Source organism: Lonchura striata, chromosome 5, assembly GCF_050655825.1.
Source record: "Lonchura striata isolate lonStrDom1 chromosome 5, ASM5065582v1, whole genome shotgun sequence".
In the NCBI taxonomy this organism is placed as follows: Eukaryota; Metazoa; Chordata; class Aves; order Passeriformes; family Estrildidae; genus Lonchura; species Lonchura striata.
Window position 1 is genome coordinate 48,685,695 of NC_140707.1, and position 18,147 is coordinate 48,703,841.

Genomic DNA, 18,147 nt, shown 5'->3' on the forward strand with positions numbered 1-18,147 from the left:
GGTACAAAATACTTTGGAGCCTGCTTAGAAAAACGGCCTGAGGAGCTCAAGTCTGGAAAAATACATCCATGATGGAGGCACTAAGAACAAGAGTTCACCTGTATAGGAGCACTTCTAAATGGATTGGTGACTTACATGGCCTTTGCCTTTCATTACTTGAGGCAAATAACTCTCCTGGCAAATGTGTAACAACACTTCCAGCAGCATTTTCTTGCATTAGAGTTTTTGTCCTTATCCCCTGTGGTATCTCAGAAAAGTCTGCAGAAAAGTTTTGTCTAGCATACAAAAACCGTGAAGAGCTGGAGTCAAGCAAAATTCACTGGAAATGCTGGAAGACTGAGGTCTGTCTTCCCTGTGTATATCTTGCTGAAAGCTGTTGCTGCTGTCAGACAAGCTTTTGTCTGAGCTGTTTGAGCTCGGGCTGCTGCTGAGCAGCTTGCTAAGAGGAAATGGTTATGGTGGTCAATAGATAGCTGTGTGGTAGAAGCTGGACAATTAACTACTAGCATGCACAAACAGCTATGGCTTTATTTGTTAACTCTTTACCTTCCCATAGGACTTAGAACATTAATGTGCTAAATTTATTAAAGTTGTCCAAGTTGCACATCATGCCGATTGTTCTGGGAGGTGAAAGATTAAGTTCAATATGACTGTACAGCTGCTATAACCACAGCAGAGGTGAAGGAAAGTGGGTTGCTTGGTTGATTTAATGCTGCTCTTGAGGGGCTGTTACTTTATTCGAGCAAGGCCTTCACTAAACAGAATGTATACTCTGTTAAGGGTAAGAAATATGTATCCTAATATTAGTTTATTTGCAACTTTAAGTGATCTATGTTTGTTTGCAAGCAAATATTCAGCTCCATATTTGTTTATTTGTAAGCAAATATTCAGCCCTGTACTGTCTAAAATAATATTCTAACCTTTCATTCTGTAAGCTTTGTTTCTGTAATCATACATTGTATGTCAGCCCTTTTCACAAGGGAACATTTTCTCCTTTATGCTAGCATAATCTAAATCTGTACTTTACCTGGGCTTTTGTCATGGGCTCTGGACTATGCTTTGATAATGTGACTAAGAAAGTGTCTAAGAGCCCATATTGTGCTATAGAGTGTAATTTTTTGGAAACTATTCTTAATGATGAAGGCTTGAAAGACAGCTCTTGCTGTCATGTAAGTGCATGTTGCAGCCATTGGTACTAGTCCCCCCACTCCAAACCCAAAAAGAATTTAAAACTACTCCCTTCTTAATCCCATAAAAAGGATGTTTCAGATGCTTCCACCTCCAGCTGTTTTCACTGGTAGTTGACATTTACTAATGTACATTTTGCCGGGATCCGCATACCCTGGAGGCAGAAGGGTTCTCATCTCTCTCCAGGAGCAGCTGAGCAAATCTCTTACCTGGCAAACACTTCTCCCACCCTCCTGGGCATGCATGTTATTCTCCCACCCAGCCGCAGCCCACGGGGCAGGGCACTCTTGGTCTGCACTTCAAGGAACCTCCGAGGGTTCGTTCTTTACAAAGGGCTGAGTTGCCTGAACCAACACCCAATCCTGCAAGGCTAAGCAAGGGTGGTCCTGGGCTAGTAAGCCCCCTAACTACTGTCAAGGAACTCCATCTGCTTCTTAAAATATTATTCTATTATTTTGCAGGGCTTCACGCTATTTCGGGAAGATGATGTGTGCGTTGTCCCAGGACGTGTGCTTTTCCCTCGGTGCAGTGGGGAATGTTTCCGCCTCTGTGGCGGCGCGGCTGTCCCTGGCAGCCCGGCCGCCTCTGGCCTCTCCCCACCTCGCTCCCGGCTCCGGTTACTGCCGGGCTGCGGAGGGAAGCGCGATGCCCGGAGCCGGTGCCAGCGGCGCCCCAGTCCCTGCCGGGCCGCAAGCACCGCCCCGGCGGGCGGTGTGACGGGCGGTGTGACGGGCGGTGCCGCCCGGCCGCTCTCGCCTCCCCGGGCCGCGGCGGGCCCGCTGCCGCCCTCCCCCGGCGCCGCGGCGGGCGGGAGGATGGAACAGGGGCTGTCCGCCATCACCCTCTACTGTGCGCCCGCCGCCGGCGCCATGGAGCCCGAGCAGGTGAGCGGGGCCCGGGCGGGCGGCGGGGCCCGGGCGCAGCCGCTTCCGGAGCGCGGCGAGGCCGCGGCGGGTCCGGCCGGGGCGGGGGTGGTGGCCGCGGCCTGCCGGGCCGGGGGTGTGCGGGCGGGGAGCCCCGTTCCCCGCGGTGGCGGTGGGGTGCAGTGTCCCGGCCGCGGCAGGGGCGCTCTGTCTGTCAGCCAGTCCGCCCGTCCGTCCGGCGCGCTGTAATTACAGACAGCGCGGGGCTCCGGTGTCTCCTGCTCGTCGGCGGACAATGCCTCTGACAAACGAGCCTGATGAATATTAGAGTGAGACAGGTTTCCACTTCTCCGTGCTGTCAAGTTGGCGAAGGCGTGGGAGGTGATCAGGGCCATCAGCTCTTAATTACAGGTCGCCCGTCCCTGCCGCGGCCGCTCCTCGCTCCGGCCTCGGCTTCGCCCTGGTGCTGTGGGCGCTGCCGCTGCCCCTTCCCCTTCCCCGGTTGTGCTGCCTTTCCAAGGCTTCTTGGGAGGCTCTTTTCTAATAGTCGTCCCCCGGCTCTGTCTTTTGTTTCTGAAAGACTTAGGCTGTTTAATTTCAGTTGAAACACAAGGGTGGAAAGTAAAACAAGCAATATGAAGAAACCCCAAACCACTCAAGCCTAAACAGCCCTCCCCTCCGAACCCTAACCAAGAAAATAATCCAAAAAATCAGGAAGACAGCCTGATAGAAATATTTTTCATTAGCTATTACCAGCCTTCTAGTGACTAGCAGTATCTGGTCAGTAGATCTCTGCAAAGTGAATTACTCATCTTTCTCATGGAAAGTGGACATCACACACTTGGGCGCTTTGGGTCATAAGCTCTTAGGAGGATTCCTGTATTTGACAGGTTAAAAGATGCTGAAGTCAATAGACTGGTCTCCCTATTTCATTTTACTTTTTTTTTTTTTCTCCTTCATAAAACTTAATGTTATTGCATCACCTGATACTACTTGTGTCAGCTCTCCCAGCTTGCCTGCAGGTGTCCAGGCACACCTTGTCCTTAATTGTAGTTTGTTTATTTTGGCATAATATATGTGGACTAAAATTCTGTTGTGCTGGGTATTGTATCAGCATTGTCAAAAGATTCCCTGTTCTCTCTCTGTTTCTGGACAAAGGGTGAGGTAGAGTGGATATAAAGAGGGTAAACAAGGAACTTGAGTTTCAGATCGTTGACTGCCTGATGGGCAAGGTTTGTATTTATAAAGCCAAGAAAAATTCCAAGAGGACATTTAAAAGAAAGTGGAAGTCGCCTTACAGTGTTTACCGAGTACCTTAAGAGTGTTAGCTAGTGTGGCAGAAGCACAAGAGTGACCAGCCTTGGTGTCTTAACAGTTTCCAGAATAGAAGCCAAAGTAAATACTTCTGTGACGTGGCCACAAATGCTGAGTCTTTCAAGACCACATAATGTGTTAGAGAAGGAGGAGCCCGTGGAAGAAAAATGAGGTCAGAAACCTGACTAAAGCCATACACTAGAAGAAAGATCTTTGTAAAAACTAACATCTAAATTGGAAAAGAAGATCACATTTGTAAAGGAAGATCAAAGGTATAAATTCTCAAACAAGAAATACTGTAACCTTTGAGCTGTAAAGTGAATCTAGCTGATAACTCTGGAATAGGTCTGCATTACCAGAGTTTTGGAAAGATAAAATTTATTGGTGATGAACTTTCTGCTTGTACCTGGGAGAGTTGCCTTTTATTGCTGTGCAGGTGAAACTTAAAAGGCCAGTGATGACTAAAACCCACACTCAGGTTTGTTGACTAGGTAATAAGTAAAACAACAGGTGACATGCATTATTTTGTTTAATGATGTAGGACTTTGAGCCAGATTGCTAAGGAAGCCAGATTCACTGTTCCTTGGTGAATCCTTACTGTTTTGAGCTATTGCATTTGTCTGAAATATTGTACCAGCTATGTGGGACTGCTTACTGTAGGTAGCGTGAGTGTGGGCTGGGTGTTCAGGGAACTAAAGCTTGCTTTTAAAACTTGAAATATTAAAAAACATTTTTTTAAAGTTAAAATATTTGAAGCATTTGCACTAAATGAGCCAGAATCGGATGAAGAGATGTGCTTTTAGAGGCTCTCTAAGGAGGGACTCACATTGCTTGCTGTTATTAATCACAGTGATATTTATGATGTGTTTGCAAGAAACACTGCTCTTCAGTACTGTGCCTAAATAGAAAAGAAGTGTCATTGTATGATGTCGATAAAGAAGTGTGGAATGTTCATGAAAAGCTGATTCTGTGGTGCTTTTTGCACAAAAAGGTACAGAACCAAGTGATGGGAAGTGGCACTTTTATAATGGCAGCAAGCAGCACTCGCTGGGCTCAGGTTGCTTCACTGCTTTCAGCATTTGTGTTTTTGTAGCTTTGCTCTGTTCCCAGACTGATGAACAGCAGAGAGATTGCACTGGGCCCCAGATAGTCAGTTTTGTCTTTCTACATGAAAATGTGGTTCTGCCTGAAAATGCAATCCTGCTTCATCTGAATTACCCCATTGAAAACTTGCTGCTGGATTCTGCTCTGTTCCTCCAGGAAAAAGCCTGAAACCTGCCAGCATGGCTGAAGGAGTGCTGGGGGGCTGAGATGACTTGCACTTTTGAGAAGCAGTGGTACAGGGCTCAGAGAGATGATGAATGGGTGTACTGCCTCTCCACACTTTAGAGCTCAGCACGTGATCTCTGCCTGCCCTCCCTCTTCTCTATGGGCATGAGAAGAATCCGTGGCTGGAATGAAGGAAACGGTTCTGCTCCCCAGGACCCTCTGCTGCCTTTCTCTCCCATGCCCTCTGTCTTTCCCGGCTAGCCAAGCCTGCTTGCCTTGCAAAGCTTTGTTGTGTAATCTAGCATGAGAGATGAGGATGGTGATGCTGCACTTACAGTGATTAAGGGATGTCTTACAGCTGTGTGATAAAACATGCATTTTTATTTATAATTTTGAATTGTGCTCTGTGGAGATCATTAGGCTTGCATAGGGAAGAAGTTGGAATGCATTTTATGCAACCTGGATTCTGCACACATTACATTCTGCATTCTGCACACACTACATTCTGCACCTGTCATTCCTTATGATACAGTTTCAAATTACATGAGCTCATGCATTTTTAAAAACCTTCATGGTACATTAAAAACATGTGGTTGGCATTTCCTAACCTCTGTGGCCTTCTCTGCATGACAGAAGTGTTTTCAGCACAGTATTGTGCATTTGATGCAGTAGCATCTAAAAGCTCTACCAAGATGAAGGCTCTGTTTTGATAGCTGCAATACAAAACCTTACTAAAATTCTCTGCCTTCAGGAGTGACTAGCCTAAAGATTTATTGACTGGCCTTTGAAACAGAGGTTTATATTCTTAAATGTTTGTGACCCAAAGGCTGCATTGTAGCATTCAGCAGTTTGAGAGCACAGCCAGACGTTGTACTTCTTGATTTGTATGTTCTTAGCCACAAAACTAAGTGTTATCCTTTTAACCTGGTCCCTTGTACTAATCATGGTTGCTGATGAAAGCCCACAGGGTCAGATTCATTCCTGCATCTTTTCAAAGCTTGAGCCTTCTACCTAGTTATTCAGTTCTCTTTTGTGTTAGAGGTGTCTGAACTTGCAAAGAGGTGGCTACAGACTATTAACTACTTGATTAATTTCATTAGATATTAATTCCAAACCAAACAATAAATATAAAATATTTATTTAATAAATATTGACATTCCTGTGCTTACCAAATTGTTTATTGAAACATGCTTCCCCCCCAGAAGAAACCTTTTGGTTACTTTTAGAGAAGGGATCAGTTTTTACATATCTCCAAACAAGAATGTTTCAGTCTTTTACCTACAGGCAAGCTCTTATAAATGTCCACTGTAAATGCTAGTCAATCTAAAATATTTTAAATATCTCATGAAGTTTGTTAGGGGGGAACTTTCTAGTTCCAGAAGCATGTGCTTGAGATAATGATTTTTTTTCCTTTATAGCAACTTTCAAAGGGAGAAAGCGGCTTTGAGAATGTGGAGCTGGGTGTCATAGGAAAGAAAAAGAAAATTCCAAGGAGGGTCATTCATTTTGCAAGTGGAGAAACAATGGAAGAATATAGCACAGATGAAGAGGAAGATGAACAAGAGAAAAAAGACCTGTTGCCACCTGTAGATCCTGTAGGTACTTTAGTTGTAAATTGCTACTTCTGGTTTACTGGGCAGCTCTAAACATTTTATACTTAATTTTTTGTGTCATAAATCTGATACAGTCCTTAGTATTATAAATTCTAATAATTTTATCAGCATAATGGACTCAGAAATCTGTGGAAAGCATTACTGGGAAGTTTTGTCCTGGAGTTCTCCTGCACTAAAGTAGCCTTTTTAATTAGAAATGGGTTTAATTTCTTCACAGTTCTAGTTTGTCCTCTCCAGCATTTCCCTTTCTACTAATACTTGCCTTGTATCTCCTTGATTTATACAGTTGTTTAAAATAAAATTGAAAGGGGGACATTTTTTTCCTTGTGTTTATTGACACTGAAGATTTAAATCTGTAATTTAGGGTCACCATAACAACAATTTGATATAATTAAAAGAGTCTAGGAGGGAAAGAAACAGATGACTTGCAGAAATAAATGAAGACTAGTGTAACTCATGATACATAAAAAACAGATTTTAAAGGACCTGCCCAGTCCCTGTAAGTAATGTTCATCTGTATTGTAAGCTGTTGAGGTGTTGCTCAGCCTGTGAGTGGAGTTTCCTTTTATTGGTCCAGATTCAAGTGAAGTCTCAACAATTAAAGCCAGTAGTGTGCATTGTAGCTTCTAAAATGCGTTTTCCTTTTTTGTCAATGATTCTGGATCTATTCTTAGAGGTAAAATGAAATACATAATCTGTTTTATTCTGTTGGCCTGTCTGATAAACTATTTTGTAGTGATAGTGTGATTGCAAAGCTTACAGCCACACGTGCCCACTCTGGTGGCAGCAGCTCCTCCCCTCTGGCAGTCAGTCCCAGAGAAGATCCACATCCCGCTCTTCATCCCTCCACATGCCCAATCTCATGTTTTATGACAACCCCAGAAACTTGTTTCCCAGCCACCTCTACCCTTCTGCAGCAATCCTTGCCTCAGTAAATTGAGTCTGCAGTCCTGTTCCCTGCCTGCTGGCAGAGTTCTCGGCCCTCTCTGCACTTAGGTGCCTGCACTGAGGTGGAGGCTCCCAAACTGGCTGGGTTCTCCCTGATGTGCTGCTGCGTAGCCAGGCAGCCAGGAGTCGTGGCTTTGTGCAGCAGCTCTCCTGCCTGCCTGCACGCTGGAGGCAGACACTGCTGTGGAGCTGCTTGTTACCACACTTCAGAGAAGAGGCCTTGCATGCACGGAAAACAGTGCCCTGCTTTCTACTTGATATGGCTGTTGAAATGACTCCTGCACCATTGTTTGGGAATCCATAATTAAGAAATGTTGTGGTTGAAGCTTTCTATTTACTCTACAGTAGTAGACCCTGTACTTATTAATATGTGTATCCATTCTGAGAGAGCTTGGCTTTCTTGAAGGGACTGAAGAATTTGACTTTCTGCTTATGCTCTTCTGAAGAAGTGGTGGACCATAAGAGGTTTGCTTTGACTGTCAAGCAGTACCTTTCTTCCCCTTTGTAAAATTAATTTTATCTTGAAGAAGAAAAAAGATGGGTTGAGGACTAAGCTTCAGTGAGATTGTGGGAATTCAGTTGGGATTGGGGGTGGCACAAGTGAAGCTGTTTCAATGCATTTTGTATGGATTGATGGCATTGCCCTCTTTCTTGGTAGGCAGTTATTATATACAATAAAAAATAACATTAGCCTGATAGCAGGTAGGATATTATCAGTATTAAATACACACAAATTATATAGTTGGAAAAGAACTGTATTGTAATCACAAACAACAAGTAAGATGTTAAGCTGCCTTGCTGGGCCCTATGGGTGTTTTTTCTTCCATAAGGATCTTCTCAAATAAGAACAGGAACTCTGAAATTTACTGACTACTATGGGAATGTTCAGGTATCTTCAGAGTGAGGTCTGTTCCCCACTAGGCAGTCATGTCAGATATCTGTGGATGTCTGAGAGATTTTTGTTCCCAATTATAATGATCAGGGAACAAGATGTGTGTAATTTCTTGTGCCGTTTCCTGACAGTAGAAGAATTCCATGGTGATGCAGTGATGGAAGGCTCAGAAGCCTTGGTGTAGGTGTTGTGAGGGCAGAGACATGCAGGCTGCTGTGCAAATGGACACTTAACTGAAGAGCCCTCAAGTGTGCACAACAGCCAGGAATGCTGCATGATTGTTCCTCTCCTTTCCTAATACAGATTTCTTTTCTGAATACCAAAAAGAATATTGTATGGTGGAGTTAAGATTGCGTTATTCTCCTTTTATAGTTTATTAAATCCTTAATTTTGAATACATGTTTTAATAAAAGGACCCCCTAAACCCAAGTAGTTTATTGTGGCACACACTAGGCCTTATTATGTATTGCTTTTACCTCGGACAGAATGAACTTGATTAGAGCAGGGGTTGCCATTGAGTGAGGCTTACTTTATCTCCTGCATGCTTTGTGTATCCCAGCTGAGCCAGACAATTGAAGAAATGTTAGTCCAAGCTGAGCTTTGGTGTTTTAGCCAACAGCTGCTTTTAAATTTATTTTTTTTTAAGATTTCTGTAAAAGCAATTAAATAGTCAGTTTGCTGAGACCAGCATGTCTAAAACTTGTTATCTCAGTTGGGATACAAAAACGTATGTTGCAAGTAATAGCTGTTTCTGGAGCAGTCTATTTTTAGAAAAAGCACATTTAATATTTTGAATAGAAACTTTCCATCGTGAAATTTCAAAGCTCTGCTGGTATTAGCATCCTGGCAGTTTTTGAATGTGTTTAAGGTAAGCACCTTGGTTTAATTGTGTTTTAGAGCTAGGCAGGCAATGCCAATGTGTTTCTTACTAAGCAAAGTAGCATGTATAAATCTTGGTAATACCATAACCAGAGCACTTGGTGTGGTGGATTCTTGTTACTCATAACAAAGCAATTCTCAAAAAGAACTCAGTTATAAATTTTTTTTGAAACAACTTCTGGTGCTTCTATAGGTCAGCACTCAGTTCATTAACATTGTTGGACAGGGGTGTGCATTCTGTTGTGTTTTGTGGTTTTAAATACAGAACACAGGATATGATTTTTTAGATAATAGCATTCAGTATTATCTGAAAGTTCTCACACTGAAATTCAAATGCCTTAATAGCATAAAGGTATTTTTGATTCTTTTCTCCTAAAATGTAGATATTTGCAGTCTATATGTATATTTTCTTTTGTTTTTGTCCACCAAAACTTTATTTTATATTAATTAAGAAGAGTTTTCCCTGAAGGGACACTTGGTGTAAAGTCTTTCACCTGTTAGATGAGTAGGCAGAAGGTGGAGTGTAAGTCTTCATAGAGGAGCTGTGAGCAGCGTGACTGTTGGTGTGACAACTTTGGAATCCATCCCAAGAAGACATCTACAACAAAGCTCCAGGAGGGATTTGATATTATTAACCTTCAGTGCTCAGAAATATTGAAACACAACCTTGCAGGAAGGTTATCTTGATGTCCTGTAGTTAAAAGGGCTTTAACTTCAAATAGCAAAAATTCCTCTCTTGAGGACCAGTGAACTCTGGCCTACACAAAAGAACCTATTATAGCATTGAACAGTCATTGATTAAACTAATTAATAAATTAATTTAAACTTCATCTTCGCACAGTAAACAATGAAAAAGTATCTATTTGGTTGTGTATATTAACTATAAAATGCAGGATTTTGTTTTCTCTAAATCAGGAAATTATTATTTTTCTCATTTTGCCGTTTTCTCTGACAAAAAGAAACCCTACATACCTTTGAAAGTTTAAGTGTTATTAGGGCTGAAATCTGCCAAAAATAAATACATACATGGATTGTTTAGGAATATGGTGCACTCGGAAATTCAAGAGAACATGTGTGCTCCCTTCAGCAGCCCCACACTAGGAAACAAAATCATGTTCTGTTATTGAACTAGAGGCCCCTTGGTTTTATCAATGATTAAATCCATTATGTGCATTCCTATTTAAATTAAAATTATACATTAAGATTTTTTTGTAATTTAAAACTTAGTTGTCAAAACCATTATGTTTTCCATTTTAACAAAATAAAATCAGGATAGCTAAGTAATATAATTAAACATTGTAGAAACATCTACTAAAGAGACTGATTGCAGGAGAAATACTATAAGCAGTGTACGTGTTTCGTACTGTCCCTTGTTTCCTGTCAAGAAATACAATACTGCTGCATCCTTGAGCTGATTAAAGACTGAAGATAAAGACTTCTCTGGCTGACCAAAGGAAGCTGACATAAAGTGTCTGGGTATGTGGTTCTGCAGGTCTGTAGGACCTGACTTGGGTATGGTTTTCCAGTTTCCAGCTCCGTGTATTAAAGCTACTTCGCTGACAAGGGTTAATTTGACTAATTTGTACTGAGTCATTGCTTAAGAGCGCTGTTCATGTCACTTGAATGGTTCCAGTCTCCCCAGTACCAGTTCTTGCCTCACATCAGCTGTTTGTGCTTCCATCTCCAAGGTGCTCTAGGAAGGCATCCAAATTTACCCTGAAGAGGTAAAGGGGGAATGCGTGGAAAAAGGTGATGCCTTGGATGCATTCCCTTATTCCTGGTGGTTTACTGTCCAAACCATCTCTTTTCTCCTGTTGATTTCCTGTGAAGTGGCCTCTCATTATTTTATATTGCCTTTTGAGACACTGGAAAGAAAGTTACTTTTTAAACTGAGGAGTCTGGCAAAGCCTTGCCTGTCAGGGATGAGGAAATGCCTGGTTGGGCTTTGTTAAAAAGCAGAGGTTCCCACAAAGCTGAAGTTAGAAGAGCTTTCAGTGTACCAAACTGATTTTTAGCTGTGGTGGGGGAAGAGTAGAAATAGAACCTCTGTGTCTGCCGAGCCTCAGCTGTTACCCACCTTTGTGTTACCACAAACTTGTTCGAATGGTTCTGGGTGTGACTTCTGTCACATTGAAGCTCAGCTTGTCTTTTCACTCTGAAATGTTATGGGGCTCTTGTAACTTCTTTCTTACAGCACACAGCAGGTCCTTGTTTGTCCTGTGCCCTGCATGAATGCTTTTTAACCCTGTCACCTCATCATGAAGGATTGTGCAGAGCCCTGTCAGTGCACCTGTGGCAACAAGCTTTTCCAGCACTTTTTTTGACTTCTTCAACTAAACAAACTCCTCGTTAGCCTTTCTGCCAGCTGAGCACATAATCAATGAGCTGGAGGTGCTTTTGTGTAAGCAGGATAGCAGCTGGTTTTGCTTACACTTTTACCTTGGCAGGACATTTTCCATATCCACTGCCAAAAATATATAGCATCTGGCTTTTTGTCAGCCTGCCCAACTTGAGTTTGTGGCTTGACAGACAATTTCTTGCTGCACTTGGAAAACACCAAAGTCTAGTAGCTTGTGTACATATATACTGAGGCTATACCAGATAGTTTCTGTAGCTGTATTATTTACAATAATATTGGTTGTTCCTGTACACATAGCTGTTAAGTAAGATAATAGAAAAAGGGTACTACCAAACAATTCTTAGCAGCAAGTTATAAATACTTGCATAGCTGAGTAGAGTTAATGTGTTTTACTTAATAAAAGCTGACACTTTAAATTGCTACTTTCCAGAAGAAAGGTACTTCTGCAGAGATCTTTTCTGGGGTGAAATATGTATCAAAGAGCTCTCCTGAACACAACAGCCTGTTAACTATAAACATATTTTAGTTAAATGTGAAAGTTGAATTTGCTTTTTCACAAATGGGAAAACCTACAATTTTTTCCCCATTAGCTTGGAATCTGCTTTTCCCCTTTTCCTTTTTATTACACGGTTTTGTTCAGTTTTTTTTTTTAACAGATACAGTCTCTTCCCTTGATGAAAAGCATAACCTGTGCACACCCATTATTTTATAATTTATTTAATTATAAATCTTTAATTTACAGTGTATATATCTATATATCAGGTTGTGGGGAGGCTGCAGGATTTTTGTTGTAGCTGTGAGTACACCCCAGCCATGCAAAGAGCAATTAATTTTGTCTTCCTGGCCAGCCATTCCTAAATGGTCTGTATCCCTCCACAGCAGCACTCAGTCCATCCATGGCATCCCTGGGATCCTGACGAGATCCTGCCCCTGCAGCTGCACACGGATCTCCAGTTCCTCATGTTTATGTCCCATGCTGTGTGCCCTGGTGTGCAGGCTCTTCAGAGAGACTTCCTCACTCACATTCAGTGCTCGAGGTGACCCCAGCTGAGCCCTGTTCATTCACGGTGTGTTCCTCATGGTTCACTTCACCCCAGCTGCTTTGCTTGGCAGCCTCTGCATCGCTCCCTCAGAGCTGCGCTAACTCCCCCTCCCCCAGGACTCCTGGTTTTATTTTCCAGGTGTAATTTCAAGGGATAATTCCTATTTGGTTGTAAATGTTTTAAAGCAGCCTCTTCCTCAGAGGTGTGAAGGTTTGGTTCGATTTTAAAGTGTTTTGCAGTTCACTCATTATTGTAATAAGATACTACTTTGTTACCTCACTTCTCCTCTTGGCCTGATGGATTCAGAATGTTGTCAAAGCATTTTCTAGTCAGGGATTGAGTTGGCTGCTTGTCATTTCCCAAGTCTGGAAGTGGGGAACAAAAAGCAGTGAAAGAAATGTTCCCAAAGGTAAACCATAGTTATATCTTATGGTGATACTTTGCTTCACTTGTCTGGTCTATTCTTATTTTAAAGCAAAAACATGGTAGTAGCTGGAAAACAGGAAACATTGCAGGTATTTCTTCTCAAGCCATTTGCAGTTTTGCATGTGTTATTTTGTGCCATGGCCATACAGCTGTACATACTCATAGTGCTCTTGTTCCTGCAGACAACACTCACCTGGGGACCCTACTTGTGGTTTCACATGCTGCGAGTTGCCACATCAACCTTATCAGGTATTGCTTTATTTAATTCTTGGGTAAACTATAAAGGGAGTCTTGAAACTCACAAAGTCACGTTGACAGACTGTAAATAATCTTTGAGTTCTACTTGTTTTTTCAGAAGTATGAATTGAACTGTAATCTGTGGAGATGTACTCTCCTGCCTAAATTTTTTTTTTTTTTACTTTCAGTAAACAATTCTTGCATGGAAGAATGAATAGAAAGTACTCTTTTGATGAACACTTTTTCCCCTTTTTCTTCATATTGGTGATTGATGTTGGCAAGGGAATATATTGGTTTCCTGTTAGATTTTGTATGGAACCATTTTGTGTGATGTTACCTGAAAAGAATGCTGGCTGACAGTTTCTGAAGACAACTAGAAAGTATCCCAAGAACACACAGCAACACATAGTGTGCTGTACTATGAACTTCTGAGGTTACAAAATAAACAGGACTGTTGTCAAAGGTCTTAAACTCACTGCACAGACATTTATTTGACTCGTGGACCTCTTAAAATTTTGCCAAGTTTTAAAAATGCTTGTAACAGCTTGTGTTCTTTCCAAGGTAAAGTATTTTTATTAGGTTTTTTTCCACAAATATTATGGAGTTTATGTCATTGTACACATAATTTTTAATATTTTTATATTTTTTGGTAGTCTGTTGTACTAGTTAACCTATCCTTATTTTTAGAAACGCTTTTTCTCTAATGTACAGGGTAATTATATTCCTTGATACATCTGTTCTTCATATGCAAGGGTAGATACTGCTTTTCGTTTTTTTAGAAATCCTTTATGAATTTGAAGCTCAGTCCTTTCTTCTTCAGTTTTGGCTGTAATTTGAACAGGTCTTTTGCATAGCACTCAGGATGCCAGGATATCTATAGAATTTGTTATTGTGAATGCTCATTAAAGCAGTCAGTGACTGACTTCTAACTTTTTTTCCCTGAAGATGACTAACTCATTTGCATCTTGGGGGCAGATTTACAATTTGAATGCAGAATATTTGATTTCTTGCTTGCCTTTACTCAACCAGTGTTATCTTTAGCCACACCATGGTAAAGAAACTAACTGACAGAAGCTTACCTCTGTTCCATACTTTCGACTGTGCCCTACCTGTTTTAGCAAAGTAGCACTGAATGTAGCCTACAGCTTGAAAATTGAGACTGTTGAAACATAAATATTTTGTTAATGTGTTAGCATGCAACACAGAACATTGTTAAAATTGACCTGAAGTATGCTTATGTCAATAAATACTGTCTAGTTTGCTAGTACCACTAGATTGAGCTGCCAGTACAGTTGGTGCCCATGTACTTTTGTCTAACTTTAATTTTCAGTTAAAGTTCAGCTAAAGGCTTGCCCTTTTTTTTTGCATTCCTAGCAAAACAAACTTAGATCCAAAGCTTGCAGAATTCAAACACTATCACCATATATATTTTCACTGAATTTCATATACTCTCCGTTTATTAATTCTTTATCCTAAAGACAATTATTAGTATATTCAGCTAATAATTGCCTATAAGGAGATTAACCTCACAGATTTTTTTTTATTATTTTTTGAGTGAGGTAGGACTACAGAAAACCATTCAGGAAAGATGGTGATAATTTTTATAATAAAACTGCATATAAGAATTTTCTTCCTATTTAAACCTCTCTCTTTTTTTAGTGTGTGATTTCCTGGGGGAAAAAATTGCATCTGTTCTGGGAATAAGCACACCAAAATACCAATATGCCATTGATGAGTATTACAGAATGAAGAGAGAGGTATGTGTGTGAGCTAGGGTTCTTGCATTCCTCCCAACTTGTCTTCCCTGCTATTCTAAAAGATAAAACTTGTATTCTAGCATTAAAATGAAGCTTTAGACCCTCAATTTCAGCTTGCCTCCAGTTTTCATTTGATGCATGATTAATGCTTTCTTATATATCAGCCTTTTCTCTCTAGCTCATGAGTCTTAGAAACGGGTGGGTCCTGACCTCTGCTCTGTTTCTCTTGAGAAAGTTGGATGGACGGTGGAACACTGTAAAAGGGGGCTGCTAGCAGTACACTTTCCAGCTCTAATACCTGTTTAACACAGTCTCATGGGTAAATTGAGTACGAGGTTACCATTTGTTGTAAAGCATAATGGGACATGATAGGTAGCCAGTGCTTTAGGCAAAAAACCTAACCCTTAATAATATTCATATAGAAGAGATAGGTAACATATTTAAAGCTTTATTATTTTTTAAATTGAGAGCTGGAAAAGCTTCAGAGGATGTAGACCTATCACTATTGCTGTTAACTAAAACTGCTTATCTAGATATGTGTCTTTTTTCTGTTTGTTTAATGTGGTTTAAGCCTTCACTTTTGGGGATTTTTTTTCCCATAATGGGAGTGGAGTGCTGGAATGTACCTCATCTTATGATCAACTAGTGACTAGTGTTTCCTAGTGGAACAAATGTCCTTACCTTGTAATTGTAACTGGTATGCTGTTATGGAAAGACTAATCTAAGTAAGTGGTAAATAGTAGCATATGAATCTGGTTATCTCATTCTAGGAGGAAGAGGAGGAACAGGAAAACAAGATGTCAGAAGAAGCAGAAAGACAGCATCAGGAACAGCAGAACAAGCAACAAGCTGAAGTTCCTGTCCAGACAGACCAGCCTGGAGCAACAGCATGCTCTTCATTCGTGAATGTAAACTTTGAAAATGAGGGAGACTGCCCGCCCACTGCAGAAAATAAACAAGATGTAGTTCCTATCCCTCCTTAAGTATAAAGCTCTGTATAATTTAGGAAATAAGAACTGTCAGGTATCACAACCTGCCTATAAACAGGAAAAAATAGGATATGCTTGTTCAGTGAAATACAACTCCTACTATCCTTATTGATCAGGAGAGAGCTAGGCAATGTCTGTTCAGTCTGTCTGCCTAATAAAGGCTGAGGCATTCTGCCAAATTGGCACTTCAGTTAAAATGAAAATTGCACTACAAACATTTGGTCTAAAATGGAATGTGTGAGCTAATTTCTGTGTAAAGTAAGTAGAAATGTCTTTTCTTTGCTGTGTCTCTAACACCTGTGCATTGCAGAGGCAGTGTTGTTTCCGACTTCTAAAAACCTGATTTGCACATTGTTTGCAGCTCAGCTCTCTATGAATAGATTAATAGGAATTAATATCCTGTAACTCAAAAGTAATTATAAGTCTTACGCCCCCTATTTATTGTCACTGTTGCATGTGTGTTTTTGGTTTTTTTTCTGTTGTTAACACAATAGAAAAATGTTAGATTTAATGTTAATTAGATTAAAGGGTCCACTGACTTTTTGTTTTTTTAAGTAAAAAGCTCCCCAATTTTCCAGGAGGCTATAAGCACCCTTAAGAACTTACTAACAAGTACCAGCACTCTTGGAGGCTAATAGTGCTCAGCTGCTCCATCCAGTGCTGTAGCAGAGTTCAGAACTAACAGCAGTGTAGGATGTTTTCACTCCAAACCCAAGAATTAAGAGACCCACGTGCTTGAATGCATACTCTCAGTGATCTGGAAAAGAAACTAAAGTCTTGCTGAATGATATTAAGTGCATTGGATACTCTATGTAGTACAGTCTAGAACTATGAACTTTTTTGGACATAGATGACACACATCTGTGTACTTGAATAACCTAAACAAACTACATGTTGAATGTTAAATTGCTAGTAAGGGATGTGCAGATGGTTTCCATCCTGTTAGCACAGAATACATACATAACTAGAAACAACAAAACCACACACATGACTCTTTCCTTCTCTTAAATAAATAGAATGTGTTGTGATACTGCACTTGCAACAACAGAAAATTTTATTTTTGTCTAAATGAAGTGCAGATAGCTCCACATCTAATACCAATTAAGGCTATTTTACTGCAATGACTCTTGTACCTGTACCTTGTAGAAGGTGAATGGTTTACTTTGCAACAATCAGATGTCATTGCCCTGGTCATTTTTGTGGACAACTGTTGTAGGTAAATGAGCAGAGAACCTGCACTAGTTACCATGTAGAACATTACTTCTGTCCTTGAGATTTATAAAAAAAAAAAAAAGTTTAAAATAGTGAAATTGGGTTGTTGGGTATCACGATGTGTCCCTGGCCTTGCTCCTGCTGCCAGCTAAGGAGCCTGATGTAACACCACGGGCCAGGTAACTTGGCTCTTAGTTTCTGGAATTAACTACGTATTTCAGATTACCCTCTGCCTGAACTAATGTCCTGTACAGCACAAATTCTTCCTCTCAGCTGTCTGTAGCTCTCCAGTACTACAGAAAATCTGAGGAGGAGGATTCAATTACCAGGTCTAGTCCATCTGTTTTGATACTCCATTCTTTGCCTTTTCTGAATTGTAAGACAGAGAGAGGGTGCTAACCACAGTGTAAAATACACTCCTTTGCCCTGAAATGTCTGCAAAGGAGAGCTTGATTCAACACATGTGGAATACATGGAAAACCAGCTTGTTAGGAATTCTTATAGCATCAAAGAAAGAAAACATCAGATAACTTGACTAATACCTTGACAGCTGAAGGATACTTTGCTTTTCTTCCAACACCTTAATGTCAATTGGGTTTTTTACCTCCTTTCCCTATTGTTTGTTGCATAACAAATGCTCTCACTGCCTTCTTTGTATAAAATACCGTATTACTCACTGTGCCTTAACTTAATCCTTCCTTTTTTTGCAAACTGTATGAAAGTAGTTTAATTTTTCTGTGGTTTAATTTTTCTGTAAATGCATTAATTGGTTATTTTATATTTAATATAATTTTTGAACTGGAAGTTGGCTATGGATTTTCCTTTAAAACTCTGTGGTCTTTGAAACTTTATGCCTGTACACAGGTGTGTGTGCCTGTTTACTGTTTCATCTTTAGTAAGTCACACATGCTGGCTGAATATTCAGGCACCAGAATTCAAAATATCATTTTACCCCCAGCCCTTCCTTAGACTCTCATGTGTTCAGCACTACCTCAAACTAATAAATAATGCAGGACTGTAAACACTTCTGGCCTGGAGCTATTGTAATTCTGTTTGAAAGCTGAAACATTTTGGTGACTTTCTTGAGGATTAAGAGAATTTCACAGCTTTAACTGCTACTTCTGTAGCTCAGTTGTACAATTAAGATAGATTACATAA

At 40.6% G+C, this 18,147-nt stretch overlaps 1 protein-coding gene across 1 annotated transcript; it reads left to right on the plus strand.

Moving 5' to 3' along the window:
- Nucleotides 1-1,891: 1,891 nt before the first annotated feature.
- FAM177A1 (family with sequence similarity 177 member A1) lies at nucleotides 1,892-17,793 on the plus strand. Its single transcript, XM_021542690.3, has 5 exons — nucleotides 1,892-2,072; nucleotides 6,053-6,229; nucleotides 12,977-13,043; nucleotides 14,691-14,788; nucleotides 15,559-17,793. The coding sequence occupies exons 1-5, from the start codon at nucleotides 2,004-2,006 to the stop codon at nucleotides 15,769-15,771; spliced, it is 624 nt and encodes a 207-aa protein (XP_021398365.2). The 5' UTR covers nucleotides 1,892-2,003; the 3' UTR covers nucleotides 15,772-17,793.
- The last annotated feature ends 354 nt before the right edge of the window (nucleotides 17,794-18,147 follow it).

What these genes read in the sequence shown, in the direction of transcription:
- FAM177A1 (XM_021542690.3), top strand. Translation starts at nt 2,004, where the DNA reads ATGGAACAGGGGCTGTCCGCCATCACCCTCTACTGTGCGCCCGCCGCC. An exon ending in GCGCCATGGAGCCCGAGCAG is followed by an intron (nt 2,073 to 6,052) that starts GTGAGCGGGGCC and finishes TTTCCTTTATAG; the next exon opens with CAACTTTCAAAGGGAGAAAG. An exon ending in ATTACAGAATGAAGAGAGAG is followed by an intron (nt 14,789 to 15,558) that starts GTATGTGTGTGA and finishes ATCTCATTCTAG; the next exon opens with GAGGAAGAGGAGGAACAGGA.